Source organism: Staurois parvus, unplaced genomic scaffold (assembly GCF_062004578.1).
Source record: "Staurois parvus isolate SC_StPar_1 unplaced genomic scaffold, SC_StPar_1.0 ptg003744l, whole genome shotgun sequence".
Lineage (NCBI taxonomy): Eukaryota > Metazoa > Chordata > Amphibia > Anura > Ranidae > Staurois > Staurois parvus.
In genome coordinates, this window is record NW_028321540.1 from 170 (window position 1) to 21,760 (window position 21,591).

Sequence of the window (21,591 nt, forward strand, 5' to 3'; positions counted from 1 at the left end):
GGCCTCTGGCTCAAAGATCAGTCAGGATAAGAGTGAGGTTTTCTGGATGGGAGAGGAAGGCGAAGGCTTTACCCTTCTGGGCACCTTCCCAGAGCCCCAGCAGGAGATTAAAGTTTTAGGCATCAGATTTGGTCCCGGTGATTACGGCCTTGTAAATTGGGTAAGCAGGCTACAAGATGCCGATGCCAAGGTGGCCAGCTGGAAGGATTGGAAACTCTCTTACAGGGAAAGGATTAACCTGATTAAAACTTACCTGATCCCGGTATTTCTGTATGTCAGCTTTGCCTGTGTTTTGCCAGTGTCTCTCTATGCGAGGATCTACAGTTGTTTCTTCCAGCTGTTATGGGGGCACAAACTGAACCTCATTAAGAGGTCTGTAACCTACCTTCCCAGGCGGATGGGTGGCCTAGGTATGGTCAACCCGGTGGTTTTCTTTTCTCTGATATATTTGAAACATACTTTTGGTAGCATGCTGGCAGAGGAACCGCCTGGGTGGGTTGGCATTTTTCAGTCCTGGTTTAGGCATTTTCTGCGGAGCTGGGAGAATGGTGGGCCAGTGAAAAGCCTGAGGGTCCAACATGGTGAGCTCCCGGCTTATGTTGCCCCATGTCTGAAAATGCTTCGGCAATGGCGAGTGACGGCGGAGGAAATTTAGTCTCTTCCTAGGAAGGCCCTGGAGAGGAGGGTTGTTGAATCTGCCTTTAGCGAGCCATTGGCCTTGAGGGATTGCCCAGGCCCGGTTATGAGGGAGGGTCTGCGATTGATGAATCTGGAGAGAATCCCTTTAACCGCCTCCCGCCCTCCATATAGTACAATGATGGGCACAAGGTGGGTCTCTCATATGACGTTCTCCCATTATAACCGCCAAGCGCGGCTCCGGGGGCGCGCGGCGATCGGCGGTGCGCTGTGTCCCTCGGACACAGTGGATCACCGATCAATGGAAAGAGCCGAAGATGTCGGATCGGTCATGTGATCAGCTGCATCCAATCAGAGCTGATCACATGTAAATAGGGAAATGCCGGTTATCAGCATTTCTCTCCCCACGAGCTGTCACGCTGACAGAGGAGAGGAGAGGAGAACCGGTAATCGGCATTCCTCAGAGGGGACATGTACACTGATCATCAGGGCACTGATGATCCGTGTGCCCTGATGATCTGTGTAGCCCCAGCAGTGCCACCTGTCAGTGTCCATCAGTGTCACATCAATGCCACCTATCAGTGCCCACCTGAGCTGCCTTTCAGTGCCACCTATCAATGCCAATCAGTGCCGCCCGTCAGTGCCACCTATCAGTGGCACCTATCCTGCCGGTAGGCAGGAAGGGGGTAGAAGTGTCCTGTAGGCAGGAAGGGGGTAGAAGTGCCCTGTAGGCAGGAAGGGGGTAGAAGTGCCCGGTAGGCAGGAAGGGGGTAGAAGTGTCCTGTAGGCAGGAAGGGGGTAGAAGTGCCCTGTAGGCAGGAAGGGGGTAGAAGTGCCCGGTAGGCAGGAAGGGGGTAGAAGTGCCCGGTAGGCAGGAAGGGGGTAGAAGTGCCCGGTCGGCAGGAAGGGGGTAGAAGTGCCCGGTCGGCAGGAAGGGGGTAGAAGTGTCCGGTCGGCAGAAAGGGGGTAGAAGTGCCCGGTAGGCAGGAAGGGGGTAGAAGTGCCCGGTAGGCAGGAAGGGGGTAGAAGTGCCCGGTAGGCAGGAAGGGGGTAGAAGTGCCCGGTAGGCAGGAAGGGGGTAGAAGTGCCCTGTAGGCGAGGGGTTAAAGTTTTGGGATTTGGCCTGGCTCCCGTTCCATGGCAGACTATGTGAAGGGCAACTTGAAGCATCGCTCTGCTGTCAATGGTAGGACAGATCTTCTGCAGAGAGCGATCCGTCTCAGATTCACATTGAGACGTCACACCTGTGCACAGGTAAACCCCAGCCAGAATTGTATACAATAAAATCACGGAGAGGACTTTCCATGCGGGAGGGCGGTGAACAAACTGAGTCACACGTGTCTTTGCATGGAACACAGGCGGGACGGGGCAGGAAACTACTCCATGGGGGGGGGGGATATTTTGCATATTTTATTTTTGTTTGGAAGACTCATGTCACCAGAAAACACGGGAGGATCCCCTTACATGGAGCTTGGCTGTTTATGCAAACTGTGTTTTGCATAATCCCATTAACCGCCTTCGGCTGGGGGGGGGGAATGCCGCACCGCGCCAGGCAAATGAAGGATGGAAACACCATGGAAGGGGGACACTGAGATTTAAAGGGAACCAGTCAGTAATGACGGCTTTTCAAAGGCGGTAGAAAACCTGGAGTCTCCAATATGAAAATTCTGACACTTCTTAGCAAAGTCGACAGCTGACACGCCCCCCCCGCTTCCCTATTGGCTGAGATAACTGGCTATTTGTTGTCATGCTGGGCCAATAGGAAGTGCAGGAGGTGGGTGGTCATTGGATAGTGGGTTGCCGACTTTCTAATCTTTTGCCGCATTCAGAGTATTAGGATGATAAATGCGACAGAAACTCCGACGTCAATGATCAGAGAATCGCAGCCAAAAGGAGCAAATTTAAGTTTTCCTGTAATACACTCCAACAAAGAGCCATCAGGGCCACGAGGGGTTAAAGGAGCACGTGCCGGAAAATGGAAGATGTCACCGATTTGCATTTTGGAAATACATGACATGCAAATCGCTATTCCAACACCTGCAATGGTACGGAGACCTCCGCCCACTGCGCTCCCCACCTGTACACACCAAGCCCTCCGCCCACTGCGCTCCCCACCTGTACACACCGAGCCCTCCGCCCACTGCGCTCCCCACCTGTACACACCAAGCCCTCCGCCCACTGCGCTCCCCACCTGTACACACCGAGCCCTCCGCCCACTGCGCTGCCCACCTGTACACACCGAGCCCACTGTGCTCCCCACCTGTACACACCGAGCCCTCCGCCCACTGCGCTCCCCACCTGTATATACCGAGCCCTCCGCCCACTGCACTCCCCACCTGTACACACCGAGCCCTCCGCCCACTGCGCTCCCCACCTGTATATACCGAGCCCTCCGCCCACTGCGCTCCCCACCTGTATATACCGAGCCCTCCGCCCACTGCACTCCCCACCTGTACACACCGAGCCCTCCGCCCACTGCGCTCCCCACCTGTATATACCGAGCCCTCCGCCCACTGCGCTCCCCACCTGTATATACCGAGCCCTTCGCCCACTGCGCTCCCCACCTGTACACACCGAGCCCACTGTGCTCCCCACCTGTACACACCGAGCCCTCCGCCCACTGCGCTGCCCACCTGTACACACCGAGCCCACTGTGCTCCCCACCTGTACACACCGAGCCCTCCGCCCACTGCGCTCCCCACCTGTACACACCGAGCCCTCCGCCCACTGCGCTCCCCACCTGTACACACCGAGCCCTCCGCCCACTGCGCTGCCCACCTGTACACACCGAGCCCTCCGCCCACTGCGCTGCCCACCTGTACACACCGAGCCCACTGTGCTCCCCACCTGTACACACCGAGCCCTCCGCCCACTGCGCTCCCCACCTGTACACACCAACCCCTCGCCCACTGCGCTCCCCACCTGTACACACCGAGCCCTCCGCCCACTGCGCTCCCCACCTGTACACACCGAGCCCACTGCGCTCCCCACCTGTACACACCGAGCCCTCCGCCCACTGCGCTCCCCACCTGTACACACCGAGCCCTCCGCCCACTGCGCTGCCCACCTGTACACACCGAGCCCTCCGCCCACTGCGCTCCCCACCTGTACACACCAACCCCTCGCCCACTGCGCTCCCCACCTGTACACACCGAGCCCTCCGCCCACTGCGCTGCCCACCTGTACACACCGAGCCCACTGCGCTCCCCACCTGTACATACCGAGCCCTCGGTATGTACAGGTGGGGAGCGCAGTGGGCGGAGGGCTCGGTGTGTACAGGTGGGGTTCAGGTGTACAGGTACAGGTTCAAACAAGGAGCGCAGTGGGCGGAGGGCTCGGTGTGTACAGGTGGGGAGCGCAGTGGGCGAAGGGCTCGGTATATACAGGTGGGGAGTGCAGTGGGCTCGGTGTATACAGGTGGGCAGCGCAGTGGGCGGAGGGCTCGGTGTGTACAGGTGGGGAGCGCAGTGGGCGGAGGGCTTGGTGTGTACAGGTGGGGAGCGCAGTGGGCGGAGGGCTCGGTGTGTACAGGTGGGGAGCGCAGTGGGCGGAGGGCTCGGTGTGTACAGGTGGGGAGCGCAGTGGGCGGAGGGCTCGGTGTGTACAGGTGGGGAGTGCAGTGGGCGGAGGGCTCGGTATATACAGGTGGGGAGTGCAGTGGGCGGAGGGCTCGGTATATACAGGTGGGGAGCACAGTGGGCGGAGGTCTCCGTACCATTGCAGGTGTTGGAATAGCGATTTGCATGTCATGTATACAACATGAAGGGACGGTGGTACTCACTATGCCGCAGAGTCATTCAGCTGGTACTCCCGGGAACGGTTGAAGCAGGCCTGGACACCCTGGTCTGCCCACAGCCTGCGAATCACTCCGGCCAAATCATCCGGCAATATACCCTGCTCCTCCGCCGTGCAGGCCAGTGCAAACAGCTGCCGTGCATCGTCCTGGAAAGACAGAAGAAGAGTGGATGAGGGGAGAGAGGGCACACAGAGAAGGGGGGGGGAGGGGGCACACAGAGAAGGGGGGGGAGGGGGCACACAGAGAAGGGGGGGGGAGAGGGGGCACACAGAGAAGGGGGGGGGAGAGGGGGCACACAGAGAAGGGGGGGGGAGAGGGGGCACACAGAGAAGGGGGGGGGGGGGGGGAGAGGGGGCACACAGAGAAGGGGGGGCGAGAGAGAGAAGGCACACGGAGAAGGCGAGGTGGGGGGGAGAGGGGGCACACGGAGAAGGCGAGGTGGGGGGGAGAGGGGGCACACGGAGGAGGGGGGAGAGAGGGGGCACACGGAGAAGTGTGGAGAAGGGGGGAGAGAGAGAGGGCACACGGAGAAGTGTGGGGGGGGAGAGAGAGAGGGCACACGGAGAAGTGTGGGGGGGGAGAGAGAGAGGGCACACGGAGAAGTGTGGGGGGGGAGAGAGAGAGGGCACACGGAGAAGTGTGGGGGGGGGCGGGGAGAGAGAGGGCACACGGAGAAGTGTGGGGGGGGAGAGAGGGCACACGGAGAAGGGGGGGGAGAGAGGACACACAGAGAAGGGGGGGGGAGAGAGGGGGCACACAAAGAAGTGTGGTGGGGGAGAGAGAGAGGGCACACGGAGAAGGGGGGAGAGAGAGGACACAAGGTGAGCAACTGTGGGGAAGATGGGTGGTGGGGGGAAGGGGGGGGGGTGAGACTAAAGGATAAAAGGAGAGCATGGAGGGGGGGGGTGAGAAAGAGGACACAAGGAGAGCAGCTGAGAGGAAGATGGGGGGGGGGGGGGGGAATGGTGAAGAAACAGAAGGATAGAGGGTGGCAGGGGAGAGAAGAGAGTGTGGTGTGGGAGGCGGTGGAACAAGGAGAGCAGGTAAGGTAGGGGGAACACAGAAGTGGGAGGAGGGGCAGAAGAAGAGAGCATAGGTGGAGCAAATTGTCAGCAGATGGAGGGGGGGGGGGGGGGGGGACATAAGAAGACCAAATGGGAGGGGGGGGGGCAGAAGGAAAGCAGGTAAAGGGCAGGAGGTTCAAACAAGGAGAGTGGGTGCATGGGGGGGGGGGCCAAATCTGGGTGAAGCAGGTGAAGGGGGCACCTCCTACAGGAACACACCATCTGCTTGCGATTCTGCAGTGAGGCAAACATATGCTGCGCCCATCAGAATGGCGGTCACATGTGGGAGGGGCCCTGCTCCGCACAACATGGTGATTTATTGGTTGCAGCAGATTTCCCTCTTCCTGGCCCCGCCTATTCTAATGGGAACTGTTTCTTGCGCTCTTCGTGCGTTTCAGCAATCACGCTTTTTTTGGATACTTTATATCTGTAGCTGGATACATTGTATAACATTTGTTTGCAATTTGGGAACTTGATAACTTTTCTACATAATCAGGACGCAGAGATCTCATTTCCATTCTACATAGTCTTCTGTGATTGGCCAACCTAAAATCCCCCAACAAGGAGGAGTTGGAGACCCGCGGCGTCACTGGGGAAACCTGCGCAGATCCTGGAAGGTGACACAGGAAAGGGTTAACTCTGGTGCTGGGAAACGGTTAGGAGATCAGAGAGACGCAGCGCTCCCTGCGGGGAGGAGTTTAATGAGGACTCAGCTTAACGAGGGCGCCCGACTCCAGGATCCGCGCTTAATTAGATTATCCCGGCCCCGATGACTGCCTCTCCACCTGCTAATTATCTGCATGATACACACGGAGCTCAGAGCGCGGCTGTCAGGTGACTCCGCGGTGAACGCGCTCCGACCTGCGTGTGAAGATCGGAAAACTTTGTACGATATAAAAAAACGAGGCGCGCTCAGCTCTCTGCGGACACGGGACGCCAGATATTCGCGGCGAATTTTCCACGCGACCGTTTTCCATCATGAGGTTTCCTGATGAGATAAAATGACTGATCTTATCGCAATAACGGTCGATCTGCCTGCAGCTCGCGTCACCCGCAAAGCCATGGCCGGGTCACATGACCAGTCCGGCCTGTCAGGTGCCAGAGCGAACTTCAAAAAGTGCGCACTGGGATCTGTAGTTCCACAGCATGGGCAATGCATGCTGGGATTTTGTAGTTCCCCACTAGCTAGAGCTGGCAGGGCATGCTGGGATCTGTAGCTCAACAGCAGTTGCAGAGCTGGCAGGGCATGCTGAGATCTGTAGTTCCACAACAGCAGTTGCAGAGCTGGCAGGGCATGCTGAGATCTGTAGTTCCACAACAGCAGTTGCAGAGCTGGCAGGGCATGCTGAGACCTGTAGTCCCACAACAGCAGTTGCAGAGCTGGCAGGGCATGCTGGGATCTGTAGCTCAACAGCAGTTGCAGAGCTGGCAGGGCATGCTGAGACCTATAGTCCCACAACAGCAGTTGCAGAGCTGGCAGGGCATGCTGAGACCTTTAGTCCCACAACAGCAGTTGCAGAGCTGGCAGGGCATGCTGGGATCTGTAGCTCAACAGCAGTTGCAGAGCTGGCAGGGCAATGCTGAGACCTGTAGTCCCACAACAGCAGTTGCAGAGGTAGCAGGGCATGCTGAGACCTGTAGTTCCACAACAGCAGTTGCAGAGCTGGCAGGGCATGCCAGGGACCTGTAGTCCCACAACAGCAGTTGCAGAGCTGGCAGGGCATGCTGGGATCTGTAGTTCCACAACAGCAGTTGCAGAGCTGGCAGGGCATGCTGGGATTTGTAGTTCCACAACAGCAGTTGCAGCGCTGGCAGGGCATGCTGGGATCTGTAGTTCCACAACAGCAGTTGCAGCGCTGGCAGGGCATGCTGGGATCTGTAGTTCCACAACAGCAGTTGCAGCGCTGGCAGGGCATGCTGAGATCTGTAGTTCCACAACAGCAGTTGCAGGGTATGCTGGGATCTGTAGTTCCACAACAGCAGTTGCAGAGCTGGCAGGGCATGCTGAGATCTGTAGTTCCACAACAGCAGTTGCAGAGCTGGCAGGACATGCTGAGATCTGTAGTTCCACAACAGCAGTTGCAGGGTATGCTGGGATCTGTAGTTCCACAACAGCAGTTGCAGAGCTGGCAGGGCATGCTGAGATCTGTAGTTCCACAACAGCAGTTGCAGAGCTGGCAGGGCATGCTGAGATCTGTAGTTCCACAACAGCAGTTGCAGGGTATGCTGGGATCTGTAGTTCCACAATAGCTGAAGAGGTGGAATTGCATGCTGGCATCTGTAGTTCTACAGCAGCTTAAGAGGTGGAAGGGCATGGTGGCATCTGTAGTTCCACAGCAGTTGAAAAGCTGGAAAGGCATGGTGGGATCTGAAGCGGCACAGCAGCTGGAGGGACATGCTGGGATCTGTAGTTCTGCAGGGTATGTATTTGTGCGATGACTTACTGCCCGGGCTGACTCTCCGAAGTCTATCTTCAGGTTGCCCATGGCTTTGATGATGGCCATGATGGACTGAATGGTGTTGCTGTATACCACGGCGCGGTACTGCCGGCACTCTTCCTCTGAATATCCGTCCTCATGGATAATTCTGGGGGGGGGGGGGAGAGAGAACATGATGAGCCGACTGCCCGGCACCACGAATATTCACAGATCACAACGAACAACAAACATCACAGAAGACACAGAGGAGTCCGAGACGCTGAGCTCTGTTCACTGCAGGCGAATGGGGAGCGGAGAGCAACGGGGGAACATGTTTAGGGGAATCTCCGGTTACTACACATTGTAACCTCTGATGTAACACGTGTGCGGCCGAAGGGAGGGCGGGGCTTGGTGACCACACAGCGCACAGTCGAGTCCCTATCATGTGACCACTGACAGCCAATCATGTCAGTGGTCATGTGTTGGGGATCATGTGATTGAGAAGTTAATGGGCAGACTCGATGGACCACTCGGGCCACCAGGAGGGGGTCACCCCAGCTAAACTCTTCTGCTTATATCCCCTCCCCCATCAACATGCAAATGAAAACCTGCTTTCATTACAACCCAGTGATGTCATCACTGGGTCTCTGTGCTTCTCTATGCAATTAAGGCAGCTCATGGCTGGTGGGAGGGGCTGTAGATAGCTTCCTTTAAACATCACACCCACCATGCCTCAGTCCTCCTCTCAACAGCCCCCAGTCCTCTCGAGAGCCCCCAGTCCTTATGGGAGGAGTTATGCAAATATAAAAATGCCTCAAGAGCCCCTGGGTACAGCCCTCCTCTCAAGAGCCCCCAGCCATCCTCTCAAGAGCCCCCCAGTCTAAATGCAAGGAGTGGGAGGAGTTATGCAAATATAACAATGCTTTGCTGGCTGGATGTCTGCCTTGAAGTGGGTGTTTCTAGGTGGGCTTTATTTAGGTAACGCCCACATGTGATGATGAGCCTCCATGAAAGTCAGGTTTGTAAGGGGGGGGTATGGCGGGCTAGATATTATTGGGCGTCCTTCCAGTCCAGGAGAGGAGCCGGTGCCAGCCAGGGAATGGAGATCAAATTTAGAGCCCATTCACAGTCATGCGACTTTGGGGTCCAAAGTCGCACCCCCATGTTTACCCAATGAGTACCATTCATATCTGTAGCTCCTGCACTACTTTCATGTGACTTTCATGCAACTTGAGGGCCATAGACTTCAATGTAAACCCCCCAAAGTCGCACCTGAAGGATACACATGCAACTTTTGTGCGACTTGGTAGCGCACAAACAATCCTGCTTGGTAAAAGCCAAAGTCGCAATGAAAAGTTTTGAAGTCGCACAAATGTGAATGGAGCCTTACCCCCGGTTTGCATCACCCATGCGGGGTGCGTTTTGCGTGGGTACGAGAGCCCGTTCATTTGAATGGACTCCCATGTCTCTGGACTTCTTCCGAAAACGCAGCCGAGGTTCCCAGTACGGTTGCGTTTTCCAGTGTGGGTGGCGTCTCATTAGAACTACAGGTCCGCATTTCTCTGGGCGGGTGGGGCGGTTGCACGGATTTTTGCGCAGATCCGCAGCGGCGCCCCCCCCCCCCTGCACAGAGGTGAACCGAGCCGCAATGAGATCATTTATCATGAATTTGTTACATTTTGATACTTTAATATCAGATTTGCTGTTCTGGACTCTACAGACATTATATTTTATCATTCTGATTTAGGGGGTCAGGACTGGGCGGGTATAGATGGCGGGTGAAGGTCACATGGTCTCCGGCTTCTCCCGGCGTTTCTTTATCATGTGTGATTTGATGGGCCCCCCCCCCCCGCCGCCAACAGAGCGCAGAGCCAAGAAAGGGACTTATGTGAGATTACGGATCACAAAGTGGATTATTACTTCATCTGTTTGACGATTGTACTCTTGCCAGACTCGCCCGCACCTGAAGAGAGAAAGGAGAGAAGTGCAATTAGAAGCGGGGCGATGGAAGCTGAACATCCCCCCCATCTATGAGAGGGCTTCCTCTTACTGGGAATCATTGTCGTCCCCCACCCACCCCCGGTACAAACAAGATCATCACTGACCCATCCTAAGCTCACAGATGTCACCAGGTAGACAGTACAGCGACACCTGGGCTGAACACTCATTTAAAGGGCTTGTCCTCCCAAAGCTCCTATTTTAGTTGTGGGTGGAGCCTAGTGGGAGGAGTCATCCACTGGCTTTTTTTTTTAAAGCCTACATCCTGGTATTCCCAGGCAGTCTCCCATCCAAGTACTAACCAGACCCGACCCTGCTTAGCTTCCAGGATCATCCTACAGCTCCAGAAGCAAATCCCCCTGCCATAGTCCTGGCCCTGCCCACCGTGGGGTGGTCTCACTTCTCTCGCTGCATTCTTCAAAATCCAGGGAATATGGGGACCCTCTAAATGGGTGGAGCAGAGAGTGTGTGTGAGAGAGAGAATGTATATATGTATGTATGTATGTGTATGTATGTATATATATATGTGTGTATGTATGTATGTATGTATGTGTATATGTGTATGTATGTATATATATGTGTGTTTATGTATGTATGTGTATATGTGTATGTATGTATGTGTATATGTGTATGTATATATATGTGTGTGTGTATGTATGTATGTGTATATGTATGTATATATATGTGTGTATGTATGTATGTGTATATGTGTATGTATGTATGTATGTATGTATGTATGTGTATATGTGTATGTATTTATATGTGTATGTATGTATGTGTATATGTGTGTATGTATGTATGTGTATGTATGTATGTGTATGTATGTACTACCATCGAAGAAGTCTCCAAGATCCTCTCTGATGCCCGCCTCACCACCTGCCCCCTCGACCCTATCCCCTCACAACTCCTACAACCTCCCTCCCCCTCCATCCTACGCTCCCTCACCCACATCTTCAATCTCTCCCTCTCCTCCGGCACTTTCCCCTCCCCTCTGAAACATGCACACATCACCCCAATACTTAAAAAGCCCTCCCTGGACCCCAATGACCCGAAAAACCTCAGACCCATCTCCCTGCTCCCGTTTACATCTAAACTCCTCGAGCGCCTCGTCTACACCCGCCTATGCTCTCACCTCAACGACAACAACCTCCTCGATCCCCTACAGTCCGGCTTCCGCCCCCTACACTCCACCGAAACCGCCTTACTCAAACTCTCCAACGACCTGCTAACCGCCAAAGTTAATGGCCACTACTCAGTGCTCCTACTCCTTGACCTCTCTGCGGCCTTCGACACAGTCGACCACCCCCTCCTCCTCAAAATACTACACTCCCTCGGCCTCAGAGATTCTGCTCTCTCCTGGCTCTCATCCTACCTGTCACAACGCTCTTTCAGCGTTACCTATAATGCTACCACCTCCCCCTCACTCCCCCTCTCTGTTGGGGTCCCTCAAGGCTCTGTCCTCGGGCCCCTTCTCTTCTCCATCTACACCTCCTCCCTTGGCCAACTCATACACTCTCATGGCTTCAACTACCACCTCTATGCCGACGACACACAAATCTATCTCTCAACCCCCCACCTCACCCCCTCGGTCTCCGCCCGAATCACACACCTACTGAGCGACATATCAGACTGGATGTCACTCCACTTCCTTAAACTGAACCTCTCCAAAACCGAGTTTCTTGTCTTCCCCCCAGCCCGGACACCACCCCCCAATGACTTCTCCATCACATCCAACAACGCCACCATCAAACCCGCCCCGCAGGCCAGAGTACTTGGTGTCATTCTGGACTCCAACCTATCCTTCCAGCCCCAAGTCCAATCTTTAACAAACTCATGCAGACTCCACCTCCGCAACATCACCAAAATCCGCACGTTCCTAACCCCAGAAACCACTAAACAGCTCATCCACTCCCTCATCATATCACGACTCGACTACTGCAACTCCCTCCTCACTGGCCTGCCTCGCCACAGGCTATCCCCGCTTCAGTCCATCCTGAATATGGCTGCCAGACTCATTCACCTTTCCAACTGCTCCATCTCCGCCACCCCCCTCTGCCAATCCCTCCACTGGCTCCACCCCCCTCTGCCAATCCCTCCACTGGCTTCCGATTGCGCAACGGATCAAATTCAAAATCCTAACACTGACGTACAAAGCTGTCCACCATACTGCCCCGAACTACATCACTGACCTAATATCCAAGTACCGCCCAACACGCACACTCCGCTCCTCACAAGACCTCCTTCTCTCTAGTTCCCTGGTCTCCTCCTCCCATGCCCGCCTCCAGGACTTCTCCAGGGTGTCACCCATCCTCTGGAACTCCCTGCCCCAACCCATCAGATTATCACCTACTCTCCTCTCCTTTAGGCGCACCCTGAAAACCCATCTCTTCAGGGAAGCCTACCCCACCCCCTGCTAATTGCCGACCTCCTCCACTCTTCCTACCACTCCACCCCCACAGCTATCTCCTCCTGTACCACCATCCCCTCCCTCCTAGATTGTAAGCTCCAAAGAGCAGGGCCCTCGATCCCCTCGTGTATCACATTGTATTGTTATTGTACTGTCGCATGTTCTGTTCCCCTCTGTAATGTACAGCGCTGAGCGAACTATTGGCGCTTTATAAATACTGTATAATAATAATAATGTGTATATGTATACGTATGTATGTATATATATATGTATATGTGTATGTATGTGTGTATGTATGTGTGTATGTATGTATATATATGTATATGTATATATGTATGTATGTGTGTGTATCTATATATATATCTGTATATATGTGCGTGTGTCTTCCCCCAACCAAATTCTCTTCCGCCCTCCATATATGACAGGTACGCTTTAAACTCAATGTGAACCCAAATACTACCAAAATCTTGTGTGAATAATTTTTAAAAGCTATTAAAATGATTCCTGCTGATCCTGCCATTGCGCTCCTTGTTCAGGCACTTCCCGTTGTAGGGTGACAACGCTCTGTCCCTGCCCCTCCAATTGTGCTCCCGCGTTGTCACCCGCTACAAGCGGCCGTTACACATCTGCTGTTGGAAACCTGCCATCGCTGGAGTGCATGGAGGCAGAAAGTGGCTGCGAAGAGGCTGCGGGAGATCAGCAGTGCTGAGACGTAACAAAGGATGAAAAGAAGAATATATTCATTAAAATGACAATTGTTTATGGCGTTCGGAGTAGAATAAACATCATCCAGTCTGGGTTTCCATCTACTACATGGCCCCCTCCAGCCCCCGGGGAGACTCGGGGCCCACCCTGTGCCAAGCTCAGAGTGTGTGTGGGGGGGGCAGCCAAGTGTGAAGATATCAAAGGATCAGAGACAAGTATGTGATGAGACGAGGGGAACGAAGGTCCCTCTCCTCCAGAAGAAGGGCGGGGGAGGAGGGAGATGGACATCGGATTAATCAAAGTCAGCTGACTGTCCAAAAGATCAGATCTGCGGGGTGATTCAGCGGTAAAGCGCACCACTCATGATCCTGCTGTGGGGGGGGGATTTAAAGCAAAACTGCGGCCGAATAAAACAATAACATAACAAGGCCAGCTTCTGCTGCGATCTTCACCTTCACTCCAGAGATGTCCCCCGCAGTACTTACTTCTGCCACTAGATGGCCGGCATCATTTAACCTGTTTTCTCTGAGCCCAGGTCATCCAGGTCCCGCCACCTCCTCCCAGCCTGTGATTGGACAGTGAAAGGAGAAGTAGCACAGTGATGAGCTCAGACAGCCGCCTTGCTCTCTCTCCTCCAATCAGCTTGCTTCTGGTCAGCACCTGAGCTGACTGGCTCTGTTTGCTGTTTCTCCCTCCCCCCGTCTGAGCTCTGCTGTACAGGACTGCACAAGGCGGGTCACATTCGGGGACGTCTAAATTTACAGATGACAGAGCTGCATTCATTTATATCCGCCCGGAGTTCAGCTTTAAGCGGTACGGGATTGAATCAGCGACCACTAGCGCAGCGCGGCGACAGAGGAAACAATAGGACGGCCCCCATGTCACTCCATCCCGTCTGCATACAGTGACAACTGTGATCTCTCCACACAGACACGTGTCCCCGACAATAAGACCTCTGTCCTCGTACATTGTACCGACTGCGCCAGAACCAGCCAATCAGAAAACATCATCACACTGCCAACATCCTTCAAGTTTAATCTGCTTAGATTTTTGCCTTTCCTGGTCCCTCCCCCCTCATTAACATAAATTCAACCTCTCCATTTTCAATACATAGATTACTTGTCATCACTGGGTCTCTGTGCTTCTCTATGCAACGCAAGCAGATCATGGCTGGTGGGAGGGGCTGTACATAGCTTTCTAAAAACATCACAGCCTGCCTCAGTTCTCCTGTCAAGCACCCTCAGCCCTGATGGAAGGAGTTATGCAAATATTAAAATGCCTTCATGGGTGGGTGTCAGTCTGGAGGGGTGGACGTTCCTGGTCAGGGTGTATTTGCATAGGTAACGCCCACATGTGATGCTGAGCCTCCATGATGGAAAGAACTGAACTCCATCGAAAGAAAGGGGCGGGGCCAGGGACAGTCAGACTGGAGAGGAGAGGGCTAGATGATGACGGGCGTCCTCCAGCCAGGAAATGAGGTGGAGCTCTATCTGACTGGCTGCAGCTTCTAATGCACATTGTGAGGAGCTCCGAGTGTGCAGTGACATCAGAGGAAGCCGGTCCAGGGGAGGAGCCGATACACCTGTGCAAGACTGGCGGGGAGGAGCCGATACACCTGTGCAAGACTGGCGGGGAGGAGCCGATACACCTGTGCAAAATCGGAGGGGAGGCCGGCGGCGGGGGGGGGGGGATTTAAAGGTACAGGCCAGTCTAACCTAGTGAGTGTCTTTACTCCTCATGCTGCCATTCATCTTTGGTTCCCCACAGAACTCCAACTCCACCCTCTGTGACTTGCATGGATGGAGGCTTTACCAAAGAGAATCATGTATGGAGAGCCTGCAGGCCTACCCAGAGGCACTGAGAAAATCCTGCCGAATCTGGCTCTGACACATTATATAAATGAATAATTTATGGTGTAGAACTATCAGATGAGGGTAAGAATTTTTTCCTGGTTGCAGCATTTCCTGAAATGAAGCAGCCTCTGATTTCATGACGACGGGAGGAGTTCGATCGCTAATTCAGAAGAGCGAACGAGGTCATCAGACGGTCACCATCTACTTCCTGGACTGAGATGCCGCTCAATAACTCCTGCTGCCTGGCTGTGCTCACAAATGTCTGTCACAGATCAGCCCCTGCTGCAGCCTCTCACCTTGTGACGTGTTACAAAGCTACAATGTACAGTCTGATCACCGGGGGAGGGGAGACTGAGGAAATGCTCCCTCCTCCTACAAAGTTACAATGTACAGTCTGATCACTGGGGGAGGGGAGACTGAGAAAATGCCTCCTCCTCCTTCTACAAAGTTACAATGTACAGTCTGATCGCTGGGGGAGGGGAGACTGAGGAAATGCCTCCTCCTCCTTCTACAAAGTTACAATGTACAGTCTGATCGCTGGGGGAGGGGAGACTGAGGAAATGCCTCCTCCTCCTTCTACAAAGTTACAATGTACAGTGTGATCGCTGGGGGGAGGGGAGACTGAGGAAATGCCTCCTCCTCGTACAAAGTTACAATGTACAGTCTGATCGTTAGGGGAGGGGACTAAGGAAATGTCTCCTCCAGCCTGCAGCAGACTGATGACATCATCTCAGCCTAGGCAGAGTCACTGACTGGAGTCCAGGACGGCGAAGGTGGAGAATTTGAGGGAAATCATCCTGTTGCTGTATACTGTGACAGGTCAGAATCTGATTGGTGGAGATATGTGACGTCACAGACAGGTTCTCTGTGAATGAAGCGGATTGGTCAGATTTAATTGGTTGGATTTTGTGATCGGCCTCCCATTAACCCCCGAGGCTCCCTGCGCGGCAGCCGGCCGTCTCCTTAGCAGATAAGACATTAATCTGATCTCAGCTGGTTATCCTCGGCTATGATCTCCCCTCATCCAATAAGCGGATTGGCTCAGAGGCTGCAGGTGACGCGGGGGGGGGGCTCTGTGCCAGCTCATGCTGACTTTGCACTGATCGGAGGTGGAGTGCCCCTTTAACAGACGCAGACGGTGACATCCAATAGCGGCAACACCACAAATTGCCCTTGTAGGCCAGTCTGTGTTATCAATGACATCCAGTTCACAGTGCGGCCCATGGAGCTCTCATGTAGGACAGCACAGACCATCTCCTCGGTCCTCTCCTGAGCCTGCTGTGAGCCATTAGGATGCATTCCACCTGAACATGGCTCATCCCTCCTTCCCTCCACACTGCGCGCATGCTGCGATCACCTGGAACACAGGGCCCCACCCGGGCCCTGCACTCCTACAGGGTATTATGTAACCCGTTCTCATGCTGGGACATCCCGACGCCCTGACCTGCTGGGGTTATGTAAGGAGCGGAGAGGATGAGGAGCGGAGGACAGGTGAGGCCAGAATGACAATATTTATGAAGACGGGAAGTTCTGTGTACAGAGATAATGGAAGTAAGGACAGCGAGAACCACTGACACAACAGCCAGTCCCTTCTGTGTACCTGACTGATTGGAGGGGGGGGCGAGAGAGGAGGGACAAGGAGCGAGAGAGGGGCGAGAGAGGAGGGACAAGGAGCGAGAGAGGGGCGAGAGAGGAGGGACAAGGAGCGAGAGAGGGGCGAGAGAGGAGGGACAAGGAGCGAGAGAGGGGCGAGAGAGGAGGGACAAGGAGCGAGAGAGGGGCGAGAGAGGAGGGACAAGGAGCGAGAGAGAGCAAAGAGGAGCAAGAGAGAGCAAAGAGGAGCAAGAGAGAGCAAAGAGGAGCAAGAGAGGGGTGAGAGAGAGCAAAGAGGAGCAAGAGAGAGCAAATAGGAGCGAGAGATGGGCGAGAGAGAGCAAAGAGGAGCGAGAGATGGGCGAGAGAGAGCAAAGAGGAGCGAGAGATGGGCAAGAGAGAGCAAAGAGGAGCGAGAGATGGGCAAGAGAGAGCAAAGAGGAGCGAGAGATGGGCAAGAGAGAGCAAAGAGGAGCGAGAGATGGGCAAGAGAGAGCAAAGAGGAGCGAGAGATGAGCAAGAGAGAGCAAAGAGGAGCGAGAGATGGGCGAGAGAGAGCAAAGAGGAGCGAGAGATGGGCGAGAGAGAGCAAAGAGGAGCAAGAGAGAGCAAAGAGGAGCGAGAGATGGGCGAGAGAGAGCAAAGAGGAGCGAGAGATGGGCGAGAGAGAGCAAAGAGGAGCAAGAGAGAGCAAAGAGGAGCAAGAGAGAGCAAAGAGGAGTGAGAGAGGGGTGAGAGAGAGCAAAGAGGGGCGAGAGAGATCAAAGAGGAGCGAGAGAGGGGCGAGAGAGAGAAAAGAGGAGCGAGAGAGCGAAAAGAGGAGCGAGAGAGCGGCGAGAGAGAGCAGAGAGGAGCGAGAGAGAGCAGAGAGGAGCGAGAGAGTGGCGAGAGAGAGCAGAGAGGAGCGAGAGAGAGCAGAGAGGGGCGAGAGAGAGCAAAGAGCAGAGAGGGGCGAGAGAGAGCAAAGAGCAGAGAGGGGCGAGAGAGAGCAAAGAGCAGAGAGGGGCGAGAGAGAGCAAAGAGCAGAGAGGGGCGAGAGAGAGCAAAGAGCAGAGAGGGGCGAGAGAGAGCAGAGAGGGGCGAGAGAGAGAGCAGAGAGGGGCGAGAGAGAGAGCAGAGAGGGGCGAGAGAGAGCAGAGAGGGGCGAGAGAGAGCAGAGAGGGGCGAGAGAGAGAGCAGAGGGGCGAGAGAGAGAGCAGAGGGGCGAGAGAGAGAGCAGAGGGGCGAGAGAGAGAGCAGAGGGGCGAGAGAGAGAGAGCAGAGAGGGGCGAGAGAGAGAGCAGAGAGGGGCGAGAGCAGAGAGGGGCGAGAGCAGAGAGAAGAGAGGGGCGAGAGAGGGGCGAGAGAGAGCAAAGAGGAGAGAGGGGCGAGAGAGAGCAAAGAGGGGCGAGAGAGAGCAAAGAGGAGCGAGAGAGAGCAAAGAGGAGCGAGAGAGGGGCGAGAGAGAGAAAAGAGGAGCGAGAGAGAGAAAAGAGGAGCGAGAGAGAGAAAAGAGGAGCGAGAGAGAGAAAAGAGGAGCGAGAGAGCGGCGAGAGAGAGCAGAGAGGAGCGAGAGAGAGCAGAGAGGAGCGAGAGAGCGGCGAGAGAGAGCAGAGAGGAGCGAGAGAGAGCAGAGAGGAGCGAGAGAGCGGCGAGAGAGAGCAGAGAGGAGCGAGAGAGAGCAGAGAGGGGCGAGAGAGAGCAAAGAGCAGAGAGGGGCGAGAGAGATCAAAGAGGAGCGAGAGAGGGGCGAGAGAGAGAAAAGAGGAGCGAGAGAGCGAAAAGAGGAGCGAGAGAGCGGCGAGAGAGAGCAGAGAGGAGCGAGAGAGAGCAGAGAGGAGCGAGAGAGCGGCGAGAGAGAGCAGAGAGGAGCGAGAGAGAGCAGAGAGGGGCGAGAGAGAGCAAAGAGCAGAGAGGGGCGAGAGAGAGCAAAGAGCAGAGAGGGGCGAGAGAGAGCAAAGAGCAGAGAGGGGCGAGAGAGAGCAAAGAGCAGAGAGGGGCGAGAGAGAGCAGAGAGGGGCGAGAGAGAGAGCAGAGAGGGGCGAGAGAGAGCAGAGAGGGGCGAGAGAGAGCAGAGAGGGGCGAGAGAGAGCAGAGAGGGGCGAGAGAGAGAGCAGAGGGGCGAGAGAGAGAGCAGAGGGGCGAGAGAGAGAGCAGAGGGGCGAGAGAGAGAGCAGAGGGGCGAGAGAGAGAGAGCAGAGAGGGGCGAGAGAGAGAGCAGAGAGGGGCGAGAGCAGAGAGGGGCGAGAGCAGAGAGAAGAGAGGGGCGAGAGAGGGGCGAGAGAGAGCAAAGAGGAGAGAGGGGCGAGAGAGAGCAAAGAGGGGCGAGAGAGAGCAAAGAGGAGCGAGAGAGAGCAAAGAGGAGCGAGAGAGGGGCGAGAGAGAAAAGAGGAGCGAGAGAGAGAAAAGAGGAGCGAGAGAGAGAAAAGAGGAGCGAGAGAGAGAGAAAAGAGGAGCGAGAGAGAGAAAAGAGGAGCGAGAGAGAGAAAAGAGGAGCGAGAGAGCGGCGAGAGAGAGCAGAGAGGAGCGAGAGAGAGCAGAGAGGGAGAGAGCGAGAGCGGCGAGAGAGAGCAGAGAGGAGCGAGAGAGAGCAGAGAGAGGCAGAGAGCGGAGAGAGAGAGCAGAGAGGGAGCGAGAGAGAGCAGAGAGGGGCGAGAGAGAGCAAAGAGCAGAGAGGGGCGAGAGAGAGCAAAGAGCAGAGAGGGGCGAGAGAGCAGAGAGGGGCGAGAGAGCAGAGAGGGGCGAGAGAGAGAGCAGAGAGGGGCGAGAGAGAGAGCAGAGAGGGGCGAGAGAGAGAGCAGAGGGGCGAGAGAGAGCAGAGAGGGGCGAGAGAGAGAGCAGAGAGGGGCGAGAGCAGAGAGGGGCGAGAGCAGAGAGGGGCGAGAGCAGAGAGGGGCGAGAGCAGAGAGGGGCGAGAGCAGAGAGAAGAGAGGGGCGAGAGAGGGGCGAGAGAGAGAAGAGAGGGGCGAGAGAGGGGCGAGAGAGAGCAAAGAGGAGTGAGAGAGGGGCGAGAGCGGGCAAAGAGGAGTGAGAGAGGGGCGAGAGCGGGCAAAGAGGAGTGAGAGAGGGGCGAGAGCGGGCAAAGAGGAGTGAGAGAGGGGCGAGAGCGGGCAAAAAGGAGTGAGAGAAAGGCGAGAGAGAGCAAAGAGGAGTGAGAGAAAGGCGAGAGAGAGCAAAGGGGGGCGAGAGAGAGAGAGAGAGAGCAAAGGGGGGCGAGAGAGAGAGCAAAGGGGGACGAGAGAGAGAGAGAGCAAAGGGGGACGAGAGAGAGAGAGAGCAAAGGGGGGCGAGAGAGAGCAAAGGGGGCAAGAGAGAGAGAGAGCAAAGGGGTGGCGAGAGAGAGAGCAAAGGGGTGGCGAGAGAGAGAGCAAAGGGGTGGCGAGAGAGAGAGCAAAGGGGTGGCGAGAGAGAGAGCAAAGGGGTGGCGAGAGAGAGAGAGAGAGAGAGAGAGAGCAAAGGGGGGCGAGAGAGAGAGAGAGAGAGCAAAGGGGGGCGAGAGAGAGAGAGAGAGAGCAAAGGGGGGCGAGAGAGAGAGAGAGAGAGCAAAGGGGGGGGCGAGAGAGAGAGAGAGCAAAGGGGGGCGAGAGAGAGAGAGAGAGAGAGCAAAGGGGGGCGAGAGAGAGAGAGAGAGAGAGCAAAGGGGGGCGAGAGAGAGAGAGAGAGAGCAAAGGGGGCAAGAGAGAGAGAGCAAAGGGGGGCGAGAGAGAGAGAGAGCAAAGGGGGGCGAGAGAGAGAGAGAGCAAAGGGGGGCGAGAGAGAGAGAGAGAGAGAGCAAAGGGGGCGAGAGAGAGAGAGAGAGAGCAATGGGGGGCGAGAGAGAGAGAGCAAAGGGGGGCGAGAGAGAGAGAGCAAAGGGGGGCGAGAGAGAGCGAGCAAAGGGGGGCGAGAGAGAGAGAGAGAGAGAGAGCAAAGGGGGGCGAGAGAGAGAGAGAGAGAGAGAGAGAGAGCAAAGGGGGGCGAGAGAGAGAGAGAGAGCAAAGGGGGGCGAGAGAGAGAGAGAGCAAAGGGGGGCGAGAGAGAGAGAGCAAAGGGGGGCGAGAGAGAGAGAGCAAAGGGGGGCGAGAGAGAGAGAGCAAAGGGGGGCGAGAGAGAGAGAGCAAAGGGGGGCGAGAGAGAAAGAGCAAAGGGGGGCGAGAGAGAGAGAGCAAAGGGGGGCGAGAGAGAGAGAGCAAAGGGGGGCGAGAGAGAGAGAGCAAAGGGGGGCGAGAGAGAGAGCAAGGGGGGGCGAGAGAGAGAGCAAGGGGGGGCGAGAGAGAGAGCAAAGGGGGGCGAGAGAGAGAGCAAAGGGGGGGCGAGAGAGAGAGCAAAGGGGGGGCGAGAGAGAGAGCAAAGGGGGGGCGAGAGAGAGAGCAAAGAGGGGCGAGAGAGAGAGCAAAGAGGGGCAAAAGAGGGGCGAGAGAGGGGCATGAGAGCGGGGAAAAGAGGGGTGGGAGGGGGGAAAGAAAGCAAAAGAAAGAGCAAGGAAAAGGTGAGACAGCAAGAGTGGGGGGGGGGGGAGCAGTAAGGGGCAAAGGACCGGGTGAGAGAGGGGTGAGAGAGATTGTGGGGAGGGGGGGAGGCTCCATGCACTGTACTGGGATTAGAATTCGCCATAATCACCATTTCTAGCCCGATACTACGAGCCGGAACATAATAATAATAATATTTCGGCCTCCATTGCGGCCGTTCGGCGTTCTGGGACGGAATGTCGCGCTCGCATCCCCGGATGACGGACGCCATTACCTGTCCATTACATAATAATGAACCTATAAAGTCTTGATATGCGGGGATATACATTATAGGAATAGGACCGCCTCCTCCTGATGGTGGGCCCCGCCCCCTCTGCGCTCTCATTGGTGCATGGCAGGATCGGCGCGGTGGATAATCGGCACATTTCAGGAATATTCTATAGAAGGGATTCCGCTCGGAGTTCCTCCTTTCATCTGATAAATCTGAGTTCACTTTGAAGAAAAGATTTGTTAGTCAAAGGAGCCGTGAAGTGCCCCCCCCCCTCTTCCTGTCAGTGATGTGGGGGAGGGGAGCCCACAGAATGGGGTGTTGGGGGGGGGGGGGTCTCAGGACACCGTGGATGGAAGGGCTGCATTGTACGTTGATGGCGGAGCGGGGGGCTCCTGTTACCCCCCGTCCGTGGCGGCCCCCACAG

At 55.7% G+C, this 21,591-nt stretch overlaps 1 protein-coding gene across 1 annotated transcript; it reads right to left on the reverse strand.

Annotated features, from left to right (window-relative positions):
• Positions 1-4,416: 4,416 nt before the first annotated feature.
• Positions 4,417-9,973, reverse strand: LOC149427455 (guanine nucleotide-binding protein G(i) subunit alpha-2-like). The gene is made up of 3 exons (XM_089668011.1): positions 9,834-9,973; positions 7,941-8,082; positions 4,417-4,578 (listed from the first exon to the last, which is right to left on the reverse strand). Exons 1-3 carry the CDS (start codon positions 9,971-9,973, stop codon positions 4,417-4,419), a joined length of 444 nt encoding a protein of 147 aa, XP_089524137.1.
• Positions 9,974-21,591: the final 11,618 nt, after the last annotated feature.